At 45.3% G+C, this 21,741-nt stretch overlaps 1 protein-coding gene across 3 annotated transcripts in view; it reads left to right on the top strand.

Annotated features, from left to right (window-relative positions):
* ETV6 (ETS variant transcription factor 6) overlaps positions 1-21,741 on the top strand; it is a 232,492-nt gene that overhangs the window by 191,439 nt on the left and 19,312 nt on the right. For all 3 annotated transcript variants that reach the window (XM_054696445.1, XM_037514344.2, XM_037514345.2), the window contains 2 exons: positions 1,610-1,744; positions 15,788-16,333. In XM_054696445.1, coding sequence (XP_054552420.1) covers positions 1,610-1,744; positions 15,788-16,333 — 681 coding nt within the window. The remainder of the gene's footprint in view (positions 1-1,609; positions 1,745-15,787; positions 16,334-21,741) is intronic.

The following is a 21,741-nucleotide window of genomic DNA, read 5'->3' as shown; positions in this document are numbered from 1 at the left end:
ATCACCCACCCCAAGGGGTTTTGAGGCACCCACCTGCATTTTGAACTTGGATCTAAGCCAAAGGGGTGGGCCTTGACAGGTTTTTTTTCGATAATTAACTACTCAGTGGACACTTCAAATACCAAATATATCACAAGTGAGGGCCCCCAGCTCAGACTAGTCCCCCACAACCCCCATGTCTTCTGCAAGGGGCTGACATCTAAGATGATTGTCTAGATACTGGAACCTTGGAGCAATGCCTGGGTGTATTTTTAAAGAAGGGAAGCATCCCAGAATATGCCAGTTCCTTATAGGGTACTTCCATGGTTATTAGCACCTCTGACTGGACTTGTGAATTTTTTTCATATGTATTCTCTTCCTGCTGGGATTGGGCTGTTTTTCTCTGTTGGGAGAATTTCTAGGAAGATTTTTGTAAGTTATCACTGAAACGTCAAAACTTTTCTTAATGACTTCCTGATTCTTCTTTGAACAATCTGCAATGCAAGCAAGGATAGATGTGACAAGGATATGTTTCACCAAAGTAATAGCAATGAGTGAGGATAGCTGCAATATCCAGTACAGGCTGGTACATTCCACGATGTACCTTCACACTGCAGCTCCTGGAAGAGCTCCATGATGTGAAAGGAAAAGGATACTTGATTACTGTACGCCTGATTCTAATTACACGATACAGATAGTATTAACAAGGCTTGTCTCTTAGTAGTAGGGTTGTAGGTGACTCTTATTTTCTTTTGGCTTTTTGCATTTTTAGACTTTTTTTTTGTATATGACTTTGCTAATGAAAAATTTCTGTCAAATCACATGACTCTGACCTTCAGAGTTTCTGGGGTTCTCTCCTGTGCCCTCTGGGCCCCCTGGGGTCAGTGGTATGCCTCCCTTGCCCACATTGTGTCCTTAGCACAGTGCCAGGCAGAGAAACAAAGGCTAGTATAGCTAATCCTTGGACAAGGCGGGTTTGAACTATGTAGATCCACTTGTACATATGGGATTTCTTTTAAGTATCGATGACTACAGTACTGTAAATATATTTTCCTCTTACGATTTTCTTAATGCTTTCTTTTCTGTACCTTAGTTTATTATAAGAATACCATATACAATATATATAACATAGTAATATGTATTCATTAACTATTTATGTTTTCCATAAGGCTTCCAGTCAAAAGCAGGCTGTTAGTTAAGTTTTGAGTAAAGTCAAAAGTTACATGTAAAGGGCCTCCCTGGTAGTGCAAGAGGTTAAGTCTCAGCACAATGAAGCTATCCACAGCTACTGCAGCATGAGTTCGATCCCTGGCCAAGGAGCTAACCAACATGGTGCAGCAGACTTCTCTTGGCCTCTGCTCCCTTCAGCAGTGTATTTCAGTCAGTTTGCTTATTCTGTTCCTCACTCTGTCTCTGGTGAATCCTCTACCCCCCTCCTCAACCTCCCCCCACACCTCCGGCCTATACCCCAGTTCTTGTGTGCATGAATGAATAAATCTTTAAAAAAAGTTATGTGCAGACATGTGACTGCATGGGGTCAGCGCCTTTAACCCCATATTGTTCAAGAGTCAACTGTAAATAATTGTGAATGAAACATTCCCATTTCTCTATTTCCCTTTCCTTTTTCCAGGTGACGTGCTGTATGAACTCCTTCAGCATATTTTAAAGCAGCGGAAACCTCGAATTCTTTTTTCACCATTTTTCCACCCTGGAAACTCTATACACACACAACCGGAAGTCATACTGCATCAGAACCATGAAGAAGGTACGAGAAGTCTCCCCTTTCCTTGCTGAGACTTAGACACAGCCAAAAGATTTCATTGTTAATAAGTTTCTTTTCATGCGATTTGTTTTTCATTCAACAAACATTTAATTGTGTGCTTACTATGTAGAAGGCCCTAAGGGAAAGAAGTCCAGGATGAATAAGATCTCTTGGTCTTCTGTACCCTACAATCTAGGTGAAGAAATGAGATAGATACATAGAACTATCAAAGCATAACTATAATAATAGGCAGCATAAATAGTTAGTGGAAGGAGAGCTTATATCCAGTTACAGAGAGCCAGGTCTGGTTAGCCTCATGCAGGAGGTGGCCCTGGAAGATCACTGAAGGTCCAACTGGATTCTCATAAGCAGGGATGACATGGAGAATATTCCAGGCAGTGACCATGGCAGAGGATGGGGTAAGTCCTCAGAGCAGAGAGCAGTCATGCGACTTGGGTTGTGGACTATCTGGTTTTTCCTCCAACCCTTTGTTATGAGAAATTTCAAACAAACCCCAAATAGAGAACATAAGCTAAATAAACCGGCGAGCCATCACCCTGTTTGAGCAATGATCAACAATTTGCTGTTGCTTGTCCAGGGAGGTTAGAGGGGAACCAGGATGTAGAGGACTTTGCTGGAGGCAAGTAACAGGGAGTCACTAAAGATTTGTGAGCAGGGGCTAAGAAGAAGGGAGGGAAAAGACGCAAAGCCCATGAACTCTGTGTTGGACCAGGGGTTTCCTCTTCATCCACCAAAGCAGTTTCATCCAGCCCTGAGCTTGCTGATTTCTGACATCCCAGGCACAGTTACTCTCTGATGAGTCACAGCAGCAATAAAACCACTGGTAGGAAAGAAGAGACCAGAAAAGAACTGTGACTGTGGACCTAGTTCCCCAGCAGGTGTTCTGGTTCAGAAATAAGGTCCAATAATCTCACATTGAATTTGGGTGAACAGTCATCCTTCACATCTTGGACGCGTGCCTGGCTTGGTTAGAAAGTGCACTTGGGCACACGAAGGAATAATTTTAAACTTGGACTTTTCCTTAAGACCAGATTAGTAGGGGCCTACAGCCCTGGTCCCAGGAGGTATTTCCCTAAGTTGATGGATCATCCCCAAAGCAGGGCTCATATTTTTGTGTTGCTGGCAAATTAAAAAATGAAAAGTTACTTATTTTTTGATGGATGCTTCACAAAAGAGAAGGCTGAGTGCAGGGTCCCCCACATCCCTCCCGTACCTAGTGCTTCATTGTCCCCGGTTTCCCCGATGCAGAATAAATGAGCATTTCCCGCACGCTCTCTGCCTGGTGCTCTCTTCCTCCTTCCTGGAGCTCTACCCTTGCTAAATTTAGCAACTGCTCCCCACCCCCAGTTTGGTTTCTCCTTCTTCTGTTCCTCCTGCCATGTATATTTCCGGCTTGCATAATAGCCAACAGCTCCTCCTGAGAAGAGGAGGTGGGTTTACTGAAGCTTGACATTAAGGCAAGAATCGTATTACCTCGTCTGCTTCTCCAGATACAAAGGGGGCGTGATGGGTTTCTCTCTGTGTCCCTCTCTCGCTCTCTCTCTCTCTCTCATTATTTTTTTTAAAAAAATCCCATTTGGAATTTCTGTTCCCCAGTGTGATTGGATGCATAGTGTCTTCCCTTCTCACAAACCCTTCCTCCTTTCTGCTTGTTCTGATTTGATGCAGACATAGGTGCGTTGTCGCTGTTCTTATTTGCAGGAGATAATGAATTAGGGAAAGCCGGCTACGCTCTGGGCAACTGTCAACCCAGTAAATACAGACGCATCCCCTCACATAGCGTAATGAGCTGGCTCTGGGGTGTTGTGATGGTGGTGGTGGGGAAATGCATAAGAACGGAGCTCAAGGCCAAGGTCAAGGCCAGTTCACGGCCCTGTGGGCCAGTTAGCCACTTCAGACCCAGTTCTTCAAAGTAGCGTGTTCTAAGATACCATTTCTCAAAGCTGTCAGCTGGGAAACAATCTGAGAAAATGTCCCCAGCACCCTGGCCCCTTCAGTCAAGTGGGGTGCGCTCACAGAAGAACAGGTGAGCAACAGGAAGTGTGGGTCTCATCAGGAGGCATCAAAAGAGAAAAGTGGCACAAAGCACAGAGGGGATACTAAGAGACAGTCTGTGCCCAGGTTTCCAGATAGATGGGTGCTGTGGGTGACAAAGGGCCAAAGTGGAAAGGTGGGTGGCTGAGTCCTACCTCCAGTCACCTCCCACTTCTTTCTCTTCTTCACCGAAAGGAAAGACTATCCAGCTCAACTTGAGTCATCTCCAGGCATGGTGCTGTTACAGTTACTTGTGAATGGTAACACTTTAACCTGGCCATAGTTAACAGCAAGCACTGGGCCTGAGAAAGAAAGTCTATGAAGTGAAATTGCACATGCAAAATGTTATGTCCGCAGTGACAACTTTTGCATCATGGGGACGCAGTACCATGTATAGGGATGTTGCTTTTGTCTTGGCACAGAGATTGAGATGACAGAATGGAAGGAGAACAGGGGTGTCCCAGAGAGACCCGGCCCAGCTCCTGAACAGGCTGGCACGGTGAAGTCTGCAGAATGGAGCAGACACAGAGCTTCATTCAGCCCCTGTGACCTCACCTCACCACTGCCATCCACTTAGCCAGTTCAGACATTCCTGATGTCACAATGGGAATTTATGTCACAATACAAATGTATCTTGTGGAATCAAGCAACAGCCTCCCCCCCTTGCATAAATCCCATATAACTACATTAGGTGGCAGTGCCAGGAGCTGGAAAGTGAGTGGTAATTATCCCAGAGTTTCCCCTCCAGACTCTGAGGGCAGAAGAGGGTGACCTTACTTATCCACACCCTTTATTTTGTAAACATTTGTTATAGATACAGTGCACACCCCGTTTTGAAGTTGTGGCACACCTTGGGTGAAGCAGACCCCAGTTATTATGTGGCTGTGGGGGAACCAGTGTTTTTACTCCATTACTTGGAGGCAGAGAGCACAATATTATATAATGAAGGGAACCTTATAATTTTTCTTCTTAAAGATTTATTTATTTATGCATACAAGAGCTGGGGTGTAGGCTAGAGGTGTGGAGGGTGAGAGGATTCATCAGAGACAGAGTGGGGAGTAGAACAAATGGATCTACTGAAATTCATTGCTGAGGGGAGCAGCGCGCGAGTCAGGAGAGGTCTGCTGCACTATGTGGGCAGCTCCCTGGCCGGGGATCGAACTCATGCTGCAGTGGCTGGTGATAGCTTCATAGTGCTGTGTCTTTAACCCCTGCTCCATACCAAGGCATCAAAGACCGTGAAACAGGACTTCGTTAATAAGTAAACTAGGATCATAGGCAGGAGCCAGCACCATCCCGGACAAACTGGGCTGGCTGTGCAGTCAGCTTAGTTAGCATTTTTTTAAAAGGGGGGAGCTGGAAGTCAGGAGACCAGGATCTGATCCTCCCTTCTGCCACCACTCTTGTTTCTCTGGCCTCTGTTTCCCCACTTACAAGGTAGATAGATAGACAAAGTGGCCTCAGATCTCTTCCAGCTCTCAACACTTCACTTTCCCCCAGGTCTGATCTCCCTGGTGATAGGGAGGTGACTAAGACGCGTTCTTAGGATCCTGGACACCTAAAATCCAGAACATCCTGCAGTGTCCCCTTTGGTGTTGCTCAGAAACAGTTGAATCTCTTCTGTCTCCTCTGTCTCATCCAGAACTGCTGATAAAGTTACCCCTCCTAGGAGTCAGACCAAGAGTAGCATCACTTGTTCATGATGAAAATCTCAGGTTAAGTGTGTTTCCTTCACTTTGGTTGTTGTGACTCATTTTAGCTACTTACTATGAATTAGTTAGGGGTGTTGGGTAGCTATGTAGAGAGGAGACAGATAAACAATGATACTACTTCTGTCACCAGACCAGGAGATGAAACATCTTTAGCAATTTCAGACTAACAAGTGGTTATACAGTAAATTAAGTTTGTCAGCACAGTTGTAATGTCAACTTCCTTTGATAACTTAGGGTCCAAATTCAGTCACTTTCAGTTCCCAGGGACTATTTTAAAGAAAGGCATTGTCCCAAGTATATATTTGATGGCCGCCGATCCTTTGGTATTAGAACTGCTTACAGGTTCCCTAAAAACTCCATGAAGTATGCTTCCAGTCTGGGCTGGTCTCTGGGGTCAGCTCCATGGCTCCCCTATTCAGCCAGACTTGCTCAAGTCTCTGGGGAGGAGGAGCAAGATCTGTGTTTCTCAGATATTCTCCTGCAGCTACCCTTTGAGGGCCTCTGCTGTGATCTCAGCCCTTCAGTCCCACCCTCTCTGTACCCCATCTAAGGGTATGGGAGTGATTTTTAATTGCTTTAATTTGAAAATAGTCACACATGCTGTGCTGTGATTATGTCAGTAGCAGTGGTCAGAGTTCAAAGCACAGGTTCTGTTCCGGGGGTAGCCCTTTGTCCCTGAGTGGACATGAAGATTGTAAGTGATGATAAATCTCAAGTGTCCATATACTGTTCACCCCCGTCTTCCTTGCAGTTCGCACATGGTAATGCCCTGGATCATCGTGAGGCCCCTGGAAGTTTTTATTTCTGATTGTTTTGTTGAAGAAAATATTCTCCTCCCCACACACATCTAGTGACCAAAAGACCAATTTGGAGGAAGAAAATCTCATACATTTTAATGAGATAATTAAAGAAGATGAAGTATATGAATCATTTCATGATAACGAAATAATAGCTAACATTCATTGGGACCCTATTGTGTACCAGGCCCTGTTCGAAGGTCTTGTGTGATTAAATCATATAATCTTCACAACCACCCTATAAAAAAGGTAATGTTGTCCCTGCTTTACAGATGAGGAAATAGAGGCCAGTGACAATGAAGTGACAGCCCCAGCACACAGCCCTGTCTGTCTGACTCCAGTGCCTGTGTTTTCATTCATGTGCACACACGCACACACACATTCACATGCACACACATGCTCACACACCCTGAAAATAGAGCAATGACGAGTGATGAGTGGAAGAATTGTGGCGATGAACATGCTAAGTCAAGTCCCTGTGCTCTGCTTATAATTGTTCTGCTTCCCAGTACATGAAACTGCCAGATTTTAACAATAAAAGTAGGCCAAAGATAACTTTTGCGATCCCAGTGGATGTCTTCTCGTCATGATAATGAAAATACATACTCACCTGAATGAGTCAACCCATAGGGATCACTGACTCCCCGGGATGAATGGACTTAGCATGAGGAAAATCCTCAGCCTGTGAGGAGTATGGGCTGTGAGTCAGGCACCACCGGCCTGGCAGGGCAGACGTGCTGACGCCCTCCCCGTGGGACACTACCCTCAGCGCAGGGCACTGCTGAGAGCTGCCTCTTCAGTGTAGCTGTGGGTAGGTGCCACTTCTGGCGGTGCAGGCCAGCTCCTGTGTTTTTATAAAAACCAGCCCGATTCTCCAGTCTTGCTGCAATCATGTCAATGACTGTAGTGTCTTGGGGCCATTGGCTGGAGCTCGACATCTTTGTCGTCCTGCCCAAAGGGTCCAGAAAGCGTGACGGAGCGTGTGTGCGCTCCTCACCCAGGCCACCAGCTGCAGATCCCTGCTCCGCCACTCGCCAGCTGTGTGACTTTAGGCAAGTGACTTAGCGTCCTCGTATCTTTTTCCATCTGTAGAAGCGGGGAGAGAGTGGTTTCTGTCAAATAGGATTAATGTCAGAAAGAATCAAGATTTTTGGGAAATGCCTTCTAGCATCTCTCACATAGCAATAATGCGCACTCAGTAAATGTCATTCATGAGCATTATTTGCCATTTCTGACCACTTTTTGGGATTTTCCTTCTTTTTAAAAGTGTGGTAAAATATGCATTCACTATCTTAACCTCTTGCAATTTAGTGATGTTTAGTATATTCATATTGTGCAATGACATGTTTATTCTTTACCTCCAATTCCAATTTTCTTCATGATCTCTCTCTTGCAACCACACATACTTTGTGCAAACACCAGGTCTGTGCGTCTTGGACACAGGAAAAGCCTGCTGCCCACCCAGAGCGTTAGTCTAGGACCCCTTCATGCACTAACCAGCACCGGAAGCCTCGCTTCCATGGGAAGGTCCATTTGAAGTGACATCCTTCATTGCTTTGGGACAGAGCATGTTTTGAGAACACGCACAGCTTGTGCTTCATGTCACCTGAGCGCCTGGCATCTATCTAGTGTGTCCTCCACCACGCCCTGGGAGCCTTTCTCTTCATCTTCTGACCACCTCATGAAGAGCTGCGCCATTGCTCTTTCCACGCTCCTCTCAATTCTGTGATTCTTAAATCTGGCCGCAGGGAAGGCGGACCCACCAGAGGAAGAGCAGGCCCAGGTCTTGGAGTTGCCCCCTGGTAGTGTAGCCTCAGGGCACCAGTTACCTTCTGTCCCCAGGCCCAGCCTCATTGCGCTCTTGCATAGCTCTTCTTTCCCCTGCAGGACTTCTTCCTGCTTCACTTCCTATATTTCAGGGCCTAGTGCAGCATGACCTTTTACTGTCTGACCCTTGCCCCTGATGCAGCATTTGATTGTGATGGGAGAGCATGTAACCCCGGGTCGTGCCCTGAACCTCTTCATCTGTCTAACTCAGGGAGGACCCCCGCACCTTCCTGCCCCCCCTGGTGTCCTCCAGGGCTGGGGTGGCTGTGCTCGGCCCCAGGGCTGATTAGCTCTATTAAGCCAGAGGTTTAAGGGCAAGAGGCCCCTAGCATGCCTGAGTAGTCCTCCCAGTGCAGCCAGGAAGTCTTCAAGAAACTTCCTTTTACTGCTAGGGAAGTGCCTGTGATTCCTTTGAGATAAGGAGATGGGTGTTGGTGTTCCCCTCCAAAGAAGGAAGCCCACAGTCTTTATCTTGCTCTTTCTCCCACTGGACTGACTCTTCTGCCTTACCTTTGAGCCCCCTGACCTCGCCCCCCTGACCTCCTTCCTCTGCGTGATTCAGCCCGCAGGTCGTTTGGCTCACTTGAAATCTGATCTCTTGATTTCTTCATTTACTTCTCTGTGCTGCTTTATTGAGTCTCAGGGAGACTCCTCTGCTGCCTGCAGAAGAGCAGACAGGCCACAGCCTAGATCAAGACACCTCTGCCACTTGCAGACCTGCTTCTGCCCTTGGTACTGAGCCACTTGCAAAGGGAGCCTGTTTGCAAGCCGCCCAGCCCACAGTAAGAAGGCTCAGCCTCAGAGTCCTGCAAGTCATCTTTCTCGTTCTTTCAGCCCCTGTCACCAAAATGCTTTAAGATCTAGGGGCTTGCCACAAGATTTATTGTCTGTGCCATCAAACATCTGTGAATCAAACCCTCCGAAGTGGAGCCGTTTTCTCTGGCCCTACAAGGGAATGCAGTGGCACTGGCAACTCGTTAAGATGGATGGACTGCAGAGGACCATGGACACCTCAGGGAAAGAGAGTGGAGTTGTGGATTTCTTTTCCAAAACAAAGAACTGCAGACTGGGTGAGTTGGGAATCTGTTACCTCCCAGTTCTGGAGGCTGGATGTGCCAGATTAAGGTGTGGCTGGATGTGCCAGATTAAGGAGCAGGTCCTGCTGAGAGCTGTGAGGCAGACCCTCGCCCTCACCTCTCTCTCAGTCTCTGGTTCTCTGGCTACTTCCGGTGTCCTGGCCTTGTAGATCTCCATCTTCACCCTGGACGGCATGCTCCCCATGCTCCCCAACTGCAGCACCTGCAGCCTTTTCTCGTGTTGGTGGCTTCTTTGTTCTTTGTCTATCTTCTCCTTTTGATCACATTTCCTTTGGGAGCAAGGACTGTGTTCCCTTGGCATCATCTGCATTCGAGACACTACTTGAAAGGTGGTTGGCATCACTGAAGGTTTCTTTGATTCCATTTGTATTTTGTAATCACTGTGTTTCAAAACGTTGCCCTCCCACCATGCTCTGTGTGCATGTCTGTGTCTAAATTCCCTCTACGTAAGGACACCAGGCAATGGGTTGGGGCCTTATCATAACTGATACATCGGCAGAGGCTTTATTTGCAAATATGCTTACATTCTGAGATACTGGGGATTGGGACTTCAACATACTAATTTTGGAGGTGGGCATAGGGGGACAATTCACATCATAACAGGGTGAGTGTGCTTATCAAATCTATTTTAAATCCCACGTCCACACCACCCCAAAACCTTTAACTTTTGTATCGCTCTTTATATCAGTCATGGTTCCCACTAATCTTACAACATTGTGTTGGGAAATAGTCCCTTCCAGAAGAATGTAGAACACTTGGCTGATGAGTGACAGTTGCCTGCTGGGCCTGGTTTGTTGTTTTTTTTTTTTTTTTTTTTTTTTTTTTTTTTTTTTTTTTTTGCATCTCCTGACTAACTACTTCTCTTTATCATCATCTGTGGCCTTAGGGAAAGTATAACAGTCAAGATGTGATCCTCCTGTGTGAGATATAAACTTGATCTTACCCTTTGCTCTACCCTGGAAAGTTCCTAGACAAAACCCATGTCTTTAGCCAAAGACAGTTGTGTTTGTATTTTTCTTTTAGGTTTACTAATTACTCATTGTTTATAGCACAATTAAATTGGGCTAAATTTTTCATGGATTTTAAGTAGAGACACTTTACTAATAAGTAAAAGGAAAGGAGACAAGAAATCAGATCTTTTTTGGTAAATCATAGTTAAAATCCTAATTTATTTTGGGCTGTTTGGTAATGAGAAGAAGGGGTTATTTGTCACTAGAAGAAGTCTACAAAGAGAGAGATTTGGGATCATATTTTCAACCAGAATGAGTTCCCTGCCAGTCTGGGTCTTTTTTCCCCTCACTCCCTGCTTCCTTCCATGGCCACACTAATAATATCTGGCTTTCCCTCCCTTTTCGTTATGTTTCCCTCCCATAGCAAGACCTTCAGACCAAGGGTAATGTGGATAATTTGCCCAGTTTTGCAACTGGGCAATTCACCAAGAACAAACCCAGACATCAAGACCAAACCAAAACAATTCTCTTGTTTTAGACAGAAGACTCCTACATCTGGGGGATTTAATGCACCCACTGTCCACTCAGTGCATTTCCTGTGTCCGGAGCTCCTCTGCCTGCCGGCTCTGGTCTCATAAGTTTCCATGCCCTGCTGCCAACTTGTAATCACAGAGGCAGCATGTAGCTGGGTAGGAACGTCACAGCCCACTCCGTACGTGGGTGTATGCTTTGCAAACTGAAACAAAGCTTGGAAGGTCTTGTTGCAAGCCTTTCAGCCTTGACAGTGGTTGTGCCCAGACCACCAGGAGCCTGGAATTAAATACCCTCGGATCCAGTTCTCTGCCATTAATGTTATCAACTTCATCAAGTACTTCCTCTTTGAGTGGTGTCTGCAGAGAAATAAATAAATCAAGCTCTTCCAAGTCCTGTTCCTGTCCGGATCCTGAGTCAAAAGTAAAATCCGAGTTGGATTATCCAGAGCACTGTCTCCCTCTGTCATTGTTCCCAAAGATGTGGGCAGGGACAGAGAGTGAAATCTCTCCAGGACATTACATCAGTTCCCCTTTTACCCTTGGCATGAAAGTTCTTCCTCCCATAGTCCTCCCAGACTTCCTCAGGCTTGCCATGTGTGCACACCCAGGCACTGAGCCTTGAAGCCCAGAACATCAAAGAAAGCCTGCAGGTAACCAGACTGCTGGCCAACGCCTGTGTCCGTTTTGAAAATTGTAAGACAGGAAATGGATCCAGGAAATAGGATTTTTCAATACATGGTCTTCATCATCCTTAAGTATTTTTAAACTTTAATAAACTTTTAAGTAAAGGGAGACATTTTATAAGTGGAATTTAGAAGCAAGCTGAACCTTCAGAATGCAGCTATATTCAGTCTGCTTACCCTGATCATATTCAGTGACAACTGAAAAGTGAACCAGGGATGCAAGGTAAATTCTTTTTGTGCACAACAGAATGCAGATCCATATTAGCTAGGAAAAGAAAACTTGCCTCATCCCCAAAAGATTGCAGATTATTTCTATCACTCTGAAACTCCCAGCCTTAAAGTTAACCATAATGAGCACCAAGGGCTAATGTACCCTGAAAGCATGGATTTTCATTTGGGTTAAAGTGGGGAAGTTAGTCTTTATCATGTCAACCTGTGCCCTTGCAAGGCTGGTTAGCACTTTTTTCAAAAGACCTTTTTATAGTGGAAATATGGAACCTATATAAAAGTGGAGAATTGTATGATGAATCACTGTTACCCACCAACTTCCATGACAACTCATGATAAGTGTTGTTTCTTCTGTGTCCTACCTACTCTCTGCTTCATTGTTCCAGATTATTTTAAAGTAAATCCCAAATCTATCGTTTTATCTGTAAATATAGCAATAGAGGTCTAAAAAGACAAGGATGCTCCAACTATCTTATAAATGTTTTTACAGTTTGTCTGAATCCAAGTAAGGGTATATTGCAAATGGTCGATGTGTCTTTTAAGTCTCTTTCAACCTATAGGTCTTTGTCCACATTTTTCTTGCGCATATTTCTCTCTCTCTCTCTCTCTCTCTCTCTCTCTCTCTCTCTATATATATATATATATATATATATATATATATATATATATATATAACTTTCCCCCTGAACATACTATATCCTGGTTGCTTTCTCTATCTTTGGTTCATCAACTTGACATGGTGTGGTTGGGTGTAGCTTTCATTGTATTTATCATGCTTGGTATTTTCTGAGCTTTTCGGATCTTTAAGTTGTTGTTTTTGCCAAGTGTGTGATCATTATTTCTTCCTTTTTTGGTCCTCTTCTCTGTGCACTTCTCCTTGGACTACAATATTCCATGTGTACTAGAGCACAAGCCACTGAGGATCTATGTGCTTTTCTGGTTTTTGGCTTTTATTGATCTATCTTTAGATTTACTAACTTTCTTCTGTCATCTCCAATCTGCTATTAATTCCATCCAATCTACTCTTTCATGTTGTACTTTCCAGTTCTTGAATTGTTTTTACCATTTTTGTCTCTTCTGACACTCTCCATCTCTTGTCACTCATTATCACAATCATATCCATTGTTTGACCTTAGAAGAACTGCTTTAAATCCTTCTTTGCTGATTCCAACATCTCGGTGATCTCAGGGTTTGCTGCTTTTGACTGGCTTTCCTCTTGATGATGGGCCTCATTTTTCTGTTTCTTTGCATGTCTAGAAAATCTTCACTGGATACTGACCATTGTAGATAATGCAGTGTAAAGACTCAAGATTATGTGCTATTCCTCTGAAGAGTATTGACTTCTCAGCAGAGAATTAAATGACTAGCTAGTAACTTTGAATTTGTGGAGGCTTGATCTTACATTTTATTTCAGTCTATTTCAGTCCTTAGGCAAATTTGGAGCAAAGCCTTTAATCCCACAGTGTGACAGATCTGGGGTAATGAATAGCCTGTGGTGTTTACACAGCCTTTGTTGATGAGACGCAAACTTTGTACTGTGTTTGCAATACAGTGACCAGTAGCTGAGATGCTGCTCACAGCTTTGAGTCATAACTGTTGCTTTTTACTGAATTGCTTAGCATCTCCTCAGCACGTGTATTGTCCAGGAGCGGGATAAGAATTTTGAGGGACTATATGTGTCAATTTAGTGGCTACTCCCACTGAGCCTCTCTCCTTCCTGGGATTTGCTTTCTCAATGTTTCGGCCATTCACGCAGCTCCAAACTCAATGCTCTGACATTTCAAGGAATATTCTGTGCATCTTCTATCTGCCCTGTGCTACATGGACTAGAAAGAACCTTCAGTGAGGAGAGCTGTATAGATTTGGATCTCACTGTGTCCTGTCCCAGGCCCTTCCTTCAAGAGTAAAATTGTTTCCTCTAGCAACTTCAAGTAATTTTTATAAATGTATTTTACCCAGAGTATATCATTTCTATCAATAGGAAGGCTATTATTAAAACTGGAATCTCCTCCTTTATTAGAAAAGTGGTAGCCTACTATAACAACTTCACCTTGCTTTTCTTCTCTCATCATAGAGGATATTTAGCAGAATACTAAAATGTTCCTTATTCCATTTTACAGCTGCATTATCCTCCAGTGTTTAGAGATACGCTATAAATTATTAACCCAGTAGCCTGTTGATAGCTATACCAGTGATCAAGCACATTTAAATTCATGGCAGCAGGTTATGCAGTAGTTACAGAATAAACCCTTGCCTTCAAGGAGGTGATCTTTTGGTGATTGTGACAGTATTTCTTTTGCTTACTGTTTCACATGATAGGCGAGTTCTCGTGGAATCCCCATTTTCCTATTAAATAACCCTGTGTAAAGCTTTAAGTAAACTTCAGCTTCATCTGTTTACTAGCCCTATCAGGTCCTCAGTCTCCCTTAATATATTCTTCATAAAGATACTGTCATAATGGGTGAAGGTGGTATCTCGGACTTGCATGCTCTAAATGGGTTCTGCCATACGCCACATAAAGACAAAGCATCCTCTTAGTGTGAAAGAGCTTTAGTAGGATAGTATGCATAGTGAAGAGAAGAAAGGATCGTAGTTTCCTATTAAAACACCCAAAGGAACCTATCCCTTGGTGAGTAAATGCCCAGCCAGACAGGGTTGGCCCAAAACTGTGGCCTGAAAACTTGCCACAAGTGTAAGGCACCTTCTGCCAGGGAACTATAGGAAAGGGGCAGAAGGACCAGGCAAACCTGAGACTAAAGGAGCAAAATCAAAGTACAAATCAAGGTAATGGTGGCCATTTTAACCCACCCCCCATGGGTCTCTTCCAGTTGTCTCTCCCTGTCTCAGCTCCATGTGTCTCCTCCTTTGCCTCCAAGTCCCTGGTGCAAGTCCGAAACTGAGAAGCAAGTGCACCTTCTTCTCACCTCTCTGCTCCCCATGCCTCCTCCAAGTCTTCCTTCCTCCTTGTTGAGACACGTTCTCTCTGTGTCCAAGTCTCCTCTCCAAAATCTTTTTCTTAACTTTTCCTACCAACTCATCTCCCCGCTTCATTCACTGGAGAGGAAACCTGGAACCGCCCCTTTTTGTGGAGGTTACACTGAACACCTGGACAAGTCTTTGGCCAGAACAAGACCAGTGAGTGTGCAAGCCCTTTTGCTGAGACAGCTCTGGGAACAGATGTGACCAGAGCAACTTCACTATGACCAGTGCAGGGCCCTATAAAAGCTCCATTTTCATCGGTCTCTATCCGTCCCACCCTTTGCAGGGCCTCCCACAGAGCATAGGCTGTGTACACTTGGGTGGCATCCTTGCTCGGATATCACCGGTTTGCAAGTTCAAGTGGAATAGGACGGAGATATCACTCGGGGTGTCCGTTCCTCCTCCTCACTTCCCTCTGCCTGTCTCAGAGTATTTGTAGGGCCTGCGCACTTGCAAACAGGAGTTCCTAAATGTTCTTTCAAGTACAAGATTGTCATTCTGCCAACGAGGGACACTTCATGCTCAGGGCAGGTTTTGACATGACTTTTCCCTCAGTTTCTACATAAAGTGGCAGCTATTGTACTGAGCACATAGGTTCTAGAATCCAACCGGGGCCTAGTTCTAATCCCTTTATACTGGCCGTATGACCTTGGGTAGGTGCTAAACTTCTTTATATCTTTATTTTGGCAGTATCTCCCGCTTCAGTGTTGTAAGTCTTAAACAATAGAATCTATATCTAAGATGGAGTAATTATGTAATCATTGTTGTCATAATCATTAATATCGACAGCGACTTGTGGAGGTAGAGAATATGAAAATGTGGTTATGAAAATAGAAGTCAATAAAAGCTTCTGGAAAGAAACCCTTAGGGGCCCTGAAAGCCACACCGAAGTGTCAAGTAACAAATAGATAAAGAGGGAAAATTTGGCTTCATGGTGTTTATAAGCCACTAGCAGGTGATTAATGGAATGCTTGTGGACATTCTTAGCCGGGTCCGGCAGTAGGAAAAGAATTTGAAATATGTGCACTCGAATGTTTTCTAAGCAATGGCAAAGACACGCTGCCTCCCGGGAGAAGGGCGTGACATGGAACATACCCAGCCCCACCGTTTGCCACCTTTAAACCACAGCAGGTCCCTCCTGACTGCTCACCCCAGTCTGTGATGGTCTTTCCCTCTGCTCCACAGATAACTGTGTCCAGAGGCCCCCAAGGCCGTCCGTGGAGAGTGTGCACCACAACCCCCCCACCATTGAACTGTTGCACCGCTCCAGGTCACCCATCACCACCAACCACCGGCCTTCTCCCGACCCCGAGCAGCGGCCCCTCCGCTCCCCCCTGGACAACATGATCCGCCGCCTCTCCCCGGCCGAGAGGGCCCAGGGCCCAAGGCTCCATCAAGAGAACAACCACCAGGAGCCGTACCCCCTGTCCGTGTCTCCCATGGAGAATAATCACTGCCCACCATCCTCGGAGTCCCACCAGAAGCCCTCCAGCCCCCGGCAGGAGAGCACCCGCGTGATCCAGCTGATGCCCAGCCCCATCATGCACCCTTTGATCCTGAACCCCCGGCACTCGGTGGATTTCAAACAGTCACGGCTTTCCGAGGACGGGCTGCACCGGGAAGGGAAGCCCATCAACCTGTCGCATCGGGAGGACCTGGCCTACATGAACCACATCATGGTGTCTGTCTCTCCGCCCGAGGAGCACGCCATGCCCATTGGGAGAATAGCAGGTGAGTGAGCCTCCCCTCGCGTCACCGCTTCAGCCTGGGGATGTGCAGGGGGACCTGACAGGGCTGGGTCTCTCCTTGGAGCCTTTCAGCTAGCTCACACCAGCCCAATTAGTGCCCTCAAAGGCTCTGCCAGGGCAAGCGGAGGCTTCTGCCTGGATGAGGCAAAATCCCTAATGGGCTAGTTAATGAGCCACTGGGATGGAGTAGTTAATGAGCCTCAGAAATGTTCAGAAACAAATGTCCTACGTCCAGCATACAAGGAGAGTCACATCAGAATCATGGCTAAGCGAAAACATTTAAAATAAAAGGTTTATGAGCATGTTAATGGCCCTGTCCTGAAGTTTCCAGCAGCTAATTAATGACCAGGCCCAGCATAAAGAACCTTTGTCTCAGATTCAGGCCTGTAATTCCATCCTCCATGTAGCCTTCACCTTGGGAGGCGGTAGGAGAGGAAAATTGAATGGTGGGGTAGCAGGCAGGTACTGTGAGCCATCTGCACTGGGGAAACCACTCCCGAATTCCTTGGCTTTTATGATGACAAGCCCAAATTTGCTTACCTAAGAAGGGAAACCATTGAAAAATTCTACATGTTGTATTTTTGCTAGGCCACCTATCATTTACATGAAGTCATTCTCCAGAATGCAAGATTAGCTCTTCCTTAGAGTCTCTCCATTCAAGATGCATTTATTGAGCACCTACTAAGCACAGGTAAATACATTAGGCAGTAGGGGACACAGCTGATCTAGCACTCCTCAAGGAATTTAAAATTTACCACGAGGGACAGATGTGGACATGACTAACGAGAGAGAAAGCAGAATTCAGTAAGTCCTAGATCTCCTTCATTCAGTACCCCAGCACTGCTCGAACACTTACTGTGCTGGGATAATTAAGTGCTATAGAAACAAAGCAACGGGAAGGTGCATCTTGACTGGAGGACCCAGGAAGACTTTGCAAGGAGGTAGCTCAAAGCTGAGAGGTTTATGCTTTTAGTCATGGGCAAGAGGCAGGGGAAGTCAGACCTGTTCAGGGAAGGGGAGAAGTAAGTGCCCCTTCCTCCATGAACTGACACCACAGACAGCAGCCTGAACCCCAGGAAGGAGCGAGACACATTGACCCCCAGGCTACTTCAGTGACCTCCACCTCGACTCAGGTATTTCTATTTAAATCATTTTCTTCTGAATTGCTCTCTGGCCCCCGTGTTGCATCAGAGTTGTTATAATCCACATCGGGAATTTTGAATCAAGAAGCTTAAAAGGCAAGGAAATAAGACTTAGGTGTTTAAGAAACTGAAAAATGAAACAATTTGCTCTGGGATTTGGTGCAAATGATCCCACAGGGCTGGACTTGAAGAAGGGGTGGGGTCTGCATAAAATAAGATGAGCCTTGAGCTGTCTGGCTGGGTGAAGGGTGCCCAGGGGTTCATTATCAGTCTCTCTACCTTTGCCTATCTGTAAGTGTGTTTGTAGTAATAAAAAAAGAAACTGTAGGCCAAGAACAGGGGATAAAGAAGCAGAGCGCTTAGGCAAAATATGTGAATTTCCCTAGAGACTTGGAGAAAGAGGGTCGGGTCTGTTTGTTGCTGTGAATATTATAAATGGCCTGTCTTGTGCTTTCCTGGGGAGACCCTTCTGTCTGTAGGCTGACTTCTTGTCCGGTGTCTTGGTGATTGGTACAACGGTATTGGATGTTTTGCAGAGACTATCTCCTTTATAATTCACAGTACAGCTCTTTTGGTAGCTTTTTACTACTAGATTCATTTTATGCAGAAAAGCCACTCGGACAGAGGACATTGAACCCTTAGAGGCTAAGATCAAATGCGGGCTGGGTGCTGGCTTCGCAGGCCATCATGCCGCCCCCCACTGGCCGCTCTCCATAGTGCTGCCCTCCTGGGCCTGGATCCCCCACCAGACCCATCTTTGCCCTGGACTTCCTGGCTTCTAAAGTGAGCCCATACATCATGATGGTTAAATTATTAGATTTCTGGGGTTATTTTCCTCCTTGTAGGTGTTGTAAATTTTAAAATATTCATCTCTTGAAAATTATGCTATTTTTTAAAATTGTGCTCCTGAATATCAGAATTATTTGGTGATGGATGCTGTCTCATCAGTAAGACGCTCCATGGAATATTGTACAAATCACGTGATGAACCTTGGTGCCTGTGGATGCCCCTTCTATCCCAGGAATGCACAGAAAATGGAAAGGTGTGCTTTTCTTCCCGACTCTAGAAAGTCAAACTATTCATGTAAAGTAACACCAGGATGCACATCCTTGTGGGGAATATATTGTTAGCTCCTTCAGTATGCTAGAATCCCCTAAAATTATTCATTATTAATGTTCTAGTGCTATGTGCAAAAGATTAAAACTCTCCAGACCTGTGTTTTAACTAATCAAGTCCAGAATTAACTGATTTAACTGAACGGCCTTGCTTTTCCCAGGGGTGAGATGAGCAGGTTGGAAAACCTAGTCTCCAGCTCTGAAAGTCTACGCCACCCCCAGTCTTGACTCCAGAACCTACACAGAGCAACCACAGGGGACATCCCTGTCTCCGTAATCTGACCCCTTTGGTATCCTTTTGGATTCCTCAGACCCTTGTAAAATCGATTCCACTTATTGGAGGTGAATTCATTGGGTAATTCCTAGGCACAATGTAAAGTTCTTTCATGACTGAACAGCCATAAAAATCCTTCAAATCCCCATCAAGCAGCTGTTAGATGAGAAAATGGAGTTCCTTCAGCTTTTTAAATAGCACAGTACAGGCAGGAATTGAGGTCCTGCTGAATGTCAGCCACACTGATGAATACCGTGCCCACAGGGGAGAGAGAAGCACCTCCCATGAGTATGGATCAGAGGGCAAAGCCAACATCTTACTCATTACGCTGTAAATTGCTTGGGTACACTAGGATTTCTGCATATAGATCCCTGTGTTTAAGGCACTGAACTGCAGTCCTGGGGGCGGGGGTTTAAGGAGGTGTAAAAGCTGAGCTTGATCAAGAGCTGACTGAGCTCATCGGGTGTACCTGTGGTAGGCGGTGTCTTTGAGGGACTCCCCTTAAGCACTCGCTGTAGGTGAGAGTCGGGTGTAGGGTGTCAGGGAAGGCTGCGTGGAGGCGCTGGCTTTAACTGGGCTCAGGTTACTGCTGAGCAAAGGGCAGCTGGAGATGAGAGGAAAGAAGCAAACCCCAAAGCAAGATAAGGACCACAGTATTTTTATTTCAGGTAGAAATGTCAATCCAAGAGTCCAGATCAGTCAATCCATCATCTTTCATCAATTTTTGTTTTTCTTCACTTTCTAATATCTCTGAAATTGGGATGCATCATACAAGTAAGAGATTGCATGCAAAGTTTTAATGGTTTGCTTAGGTATTTTCCACCTGGTAGAAAAATTCAACTAATGAAGGAAATTTGGTAGGTAGTTGACAGTTTACATCTAGTGGAATAAAGCCTGAAGCTTATTTTTAAAGGTGTCACTTCTTTTTCCAAAGGATAAGACGTGTTCCTGGTTTAACAAGGTGGAATGGCTGCCATTTATAGAGGAGAGTTTAACATAGGACATAGACAAGACTCCTCGTCTCTATTTTTATTGGCTAGACAGTGCTAGATGTAACAATTAGCAAGTTTCGTCTTTCTCTGCTTATTTTCTATGTATGATCCTCAGGAAGACACTGCCAGGGGGTCGGGGGGGAAGGGGGTTGCAGTCTGTCCACCTTCCAACATTTTTCTCAGCCCTTAAAAGCCTTCCTGGTCCACATCTCACCCTGTTTTTATAGCCAGAGTGTACTGGCTGTGAGCACCAAGGGTTGACAGGATTCAGCATTAGTGATGCCAAGTCATGTTTTCAGTATACAGGTGACTCTTGAACAGCACAAGGGTAGGGAAACCCCCTCACCATTCTCCCCCTCGAATTTGAAAGCCCCTATATAACTTTACTTCTCAGAAGCTTAACTACATTTGACCCCTGGTATCTGAGGGGTGTCGTTGTAAGATACCCACCCCCTACCAAAACCTGAGTATACTCAGATCTGGCCTCCACGTCTGCAGATTCACCCAGCTAAGGGTTGCATCCTTGAATGGAAATGCGGACAAAATACCACAGACCATGTAAGGTCAGGACCTGCGTAGGTCAACGCTGTGTTGTTTAAGAATCAGCTCTGTATTGAAATTCATGTTTAGGATGCCATCCCTCATCTCAGCATCTCAAAGGAGGGTTTTTTAATAGATGAGGAATACCAAGAGTTCAGTGTTCTCAACCTTCCAACCAGTGTTCTTCAACCTAGGAGCCTAGAGCAGGAATTGACAATTCTGGCCCGTGGGCCAGATCAGCCGCCACTGCCTGTTTTTGTAAGTCAGGTTTTATTGGCACCCAGCCAGGGCCTTTCCCCGGCTGCTTTTGCAGTGCTGTGCCTGGGTGGAGTGTTTGCAGCAAAGATTGAATGGCCAGCAAACCTAACCTTTACTAAGGGGCGCCTTAGCTCAGCACTGTGCAGCTGTGTGGTCAGCGTGCATAGAATCCGAGGCGAAGGCAGGAACACTGCCCCTGCACTGGAGGGCTTGCCCAAGATACTGGCGCACGTCTGAGACCACGTGGAAGGAACAGCAGCAGGGGATGTAAGACAGGAGAAAAGTTCTGGACTCAGGCTGTCTGCAGACCCAGTCAGAATAGTCAGTCACCATGACATCATTAGCATATGCAAAACCCAGCTAAACTTAAAAGAAAATGGTGCTTTGCATACCTGGAATGATGTGGTTTAATCATTCATTCATGTCTTCAAAACTGTCCCATATCCCTGTGTGCCAGGCCTTTTGCTAGGTCATGGGGACAGCACGGCTAAAGGCCAAGTTTTACGTCTTTGCTGACATCAGCCAGCATCCCTCTTACTTTCTGCTGTCAAGCCCCTTGAGTTCCTGCTTTGGTTCTAACTAAAGACAGCTAAGTGGTAAGAGAAAAATTTAAGTTATTTTCATTTTCTTTTCAAGATCTTCAATTCCATTAAAACCTGAGTCACCAGATTTCCTGTCTGCTTACCCCTTCCTTGCTTCCTGAACGGATTTTTGGATTAAGGGCAAGATTCATTAGGACACTAGTTTATAATCCATTCATAGCTCTTCATGTGTTCCACATAGTGGAGGTTTTGGAGGTCTGCACAGATTTGATTGTTCAAAGTCCAGGACCCACCCAAATAAAGTACTTTAATTTTTTAAAATTTGCCATTGGTTTAGAAAATGATGTAAGTTTCAGGAATACAGCTCCACGTCTTGATAAATGTACATACCACACCCAGTACCATTTACCATTATAAAATTGATCTTTGTGCCCATTCCTCCCACCCTCTCCCCCCCATCTTTCCTTTCTCCTCAGGTAACCAGCAGGAACCCAAAGTCTAAGGGTTCCTTTGGTTTTTTAGTTCATT

The sequence above is a fragment of the Talpa occidentalis genome, unplaced genomic scaffold, assembly GCF_014898055.3.
Source record: "Talpa occidentalis isolate TD23 unplaced genomic scaffold, MPIMG_talOcc4v2.1 talOcc4.16, whole genome shotgun sequence".
In the NCBI taxonomy this organism is placed as follows: domain Eukaryota; kingdom Metazoa; phylum Chordata; class Mammalia; order Eulipotyphla; family Talpidae; genus Talpa; species Talpa occidentalis.
Note: the sequence above shows the minus strand (reverse complement) of the source record. Positions and strands in the feature narration are given on the sequence as shown.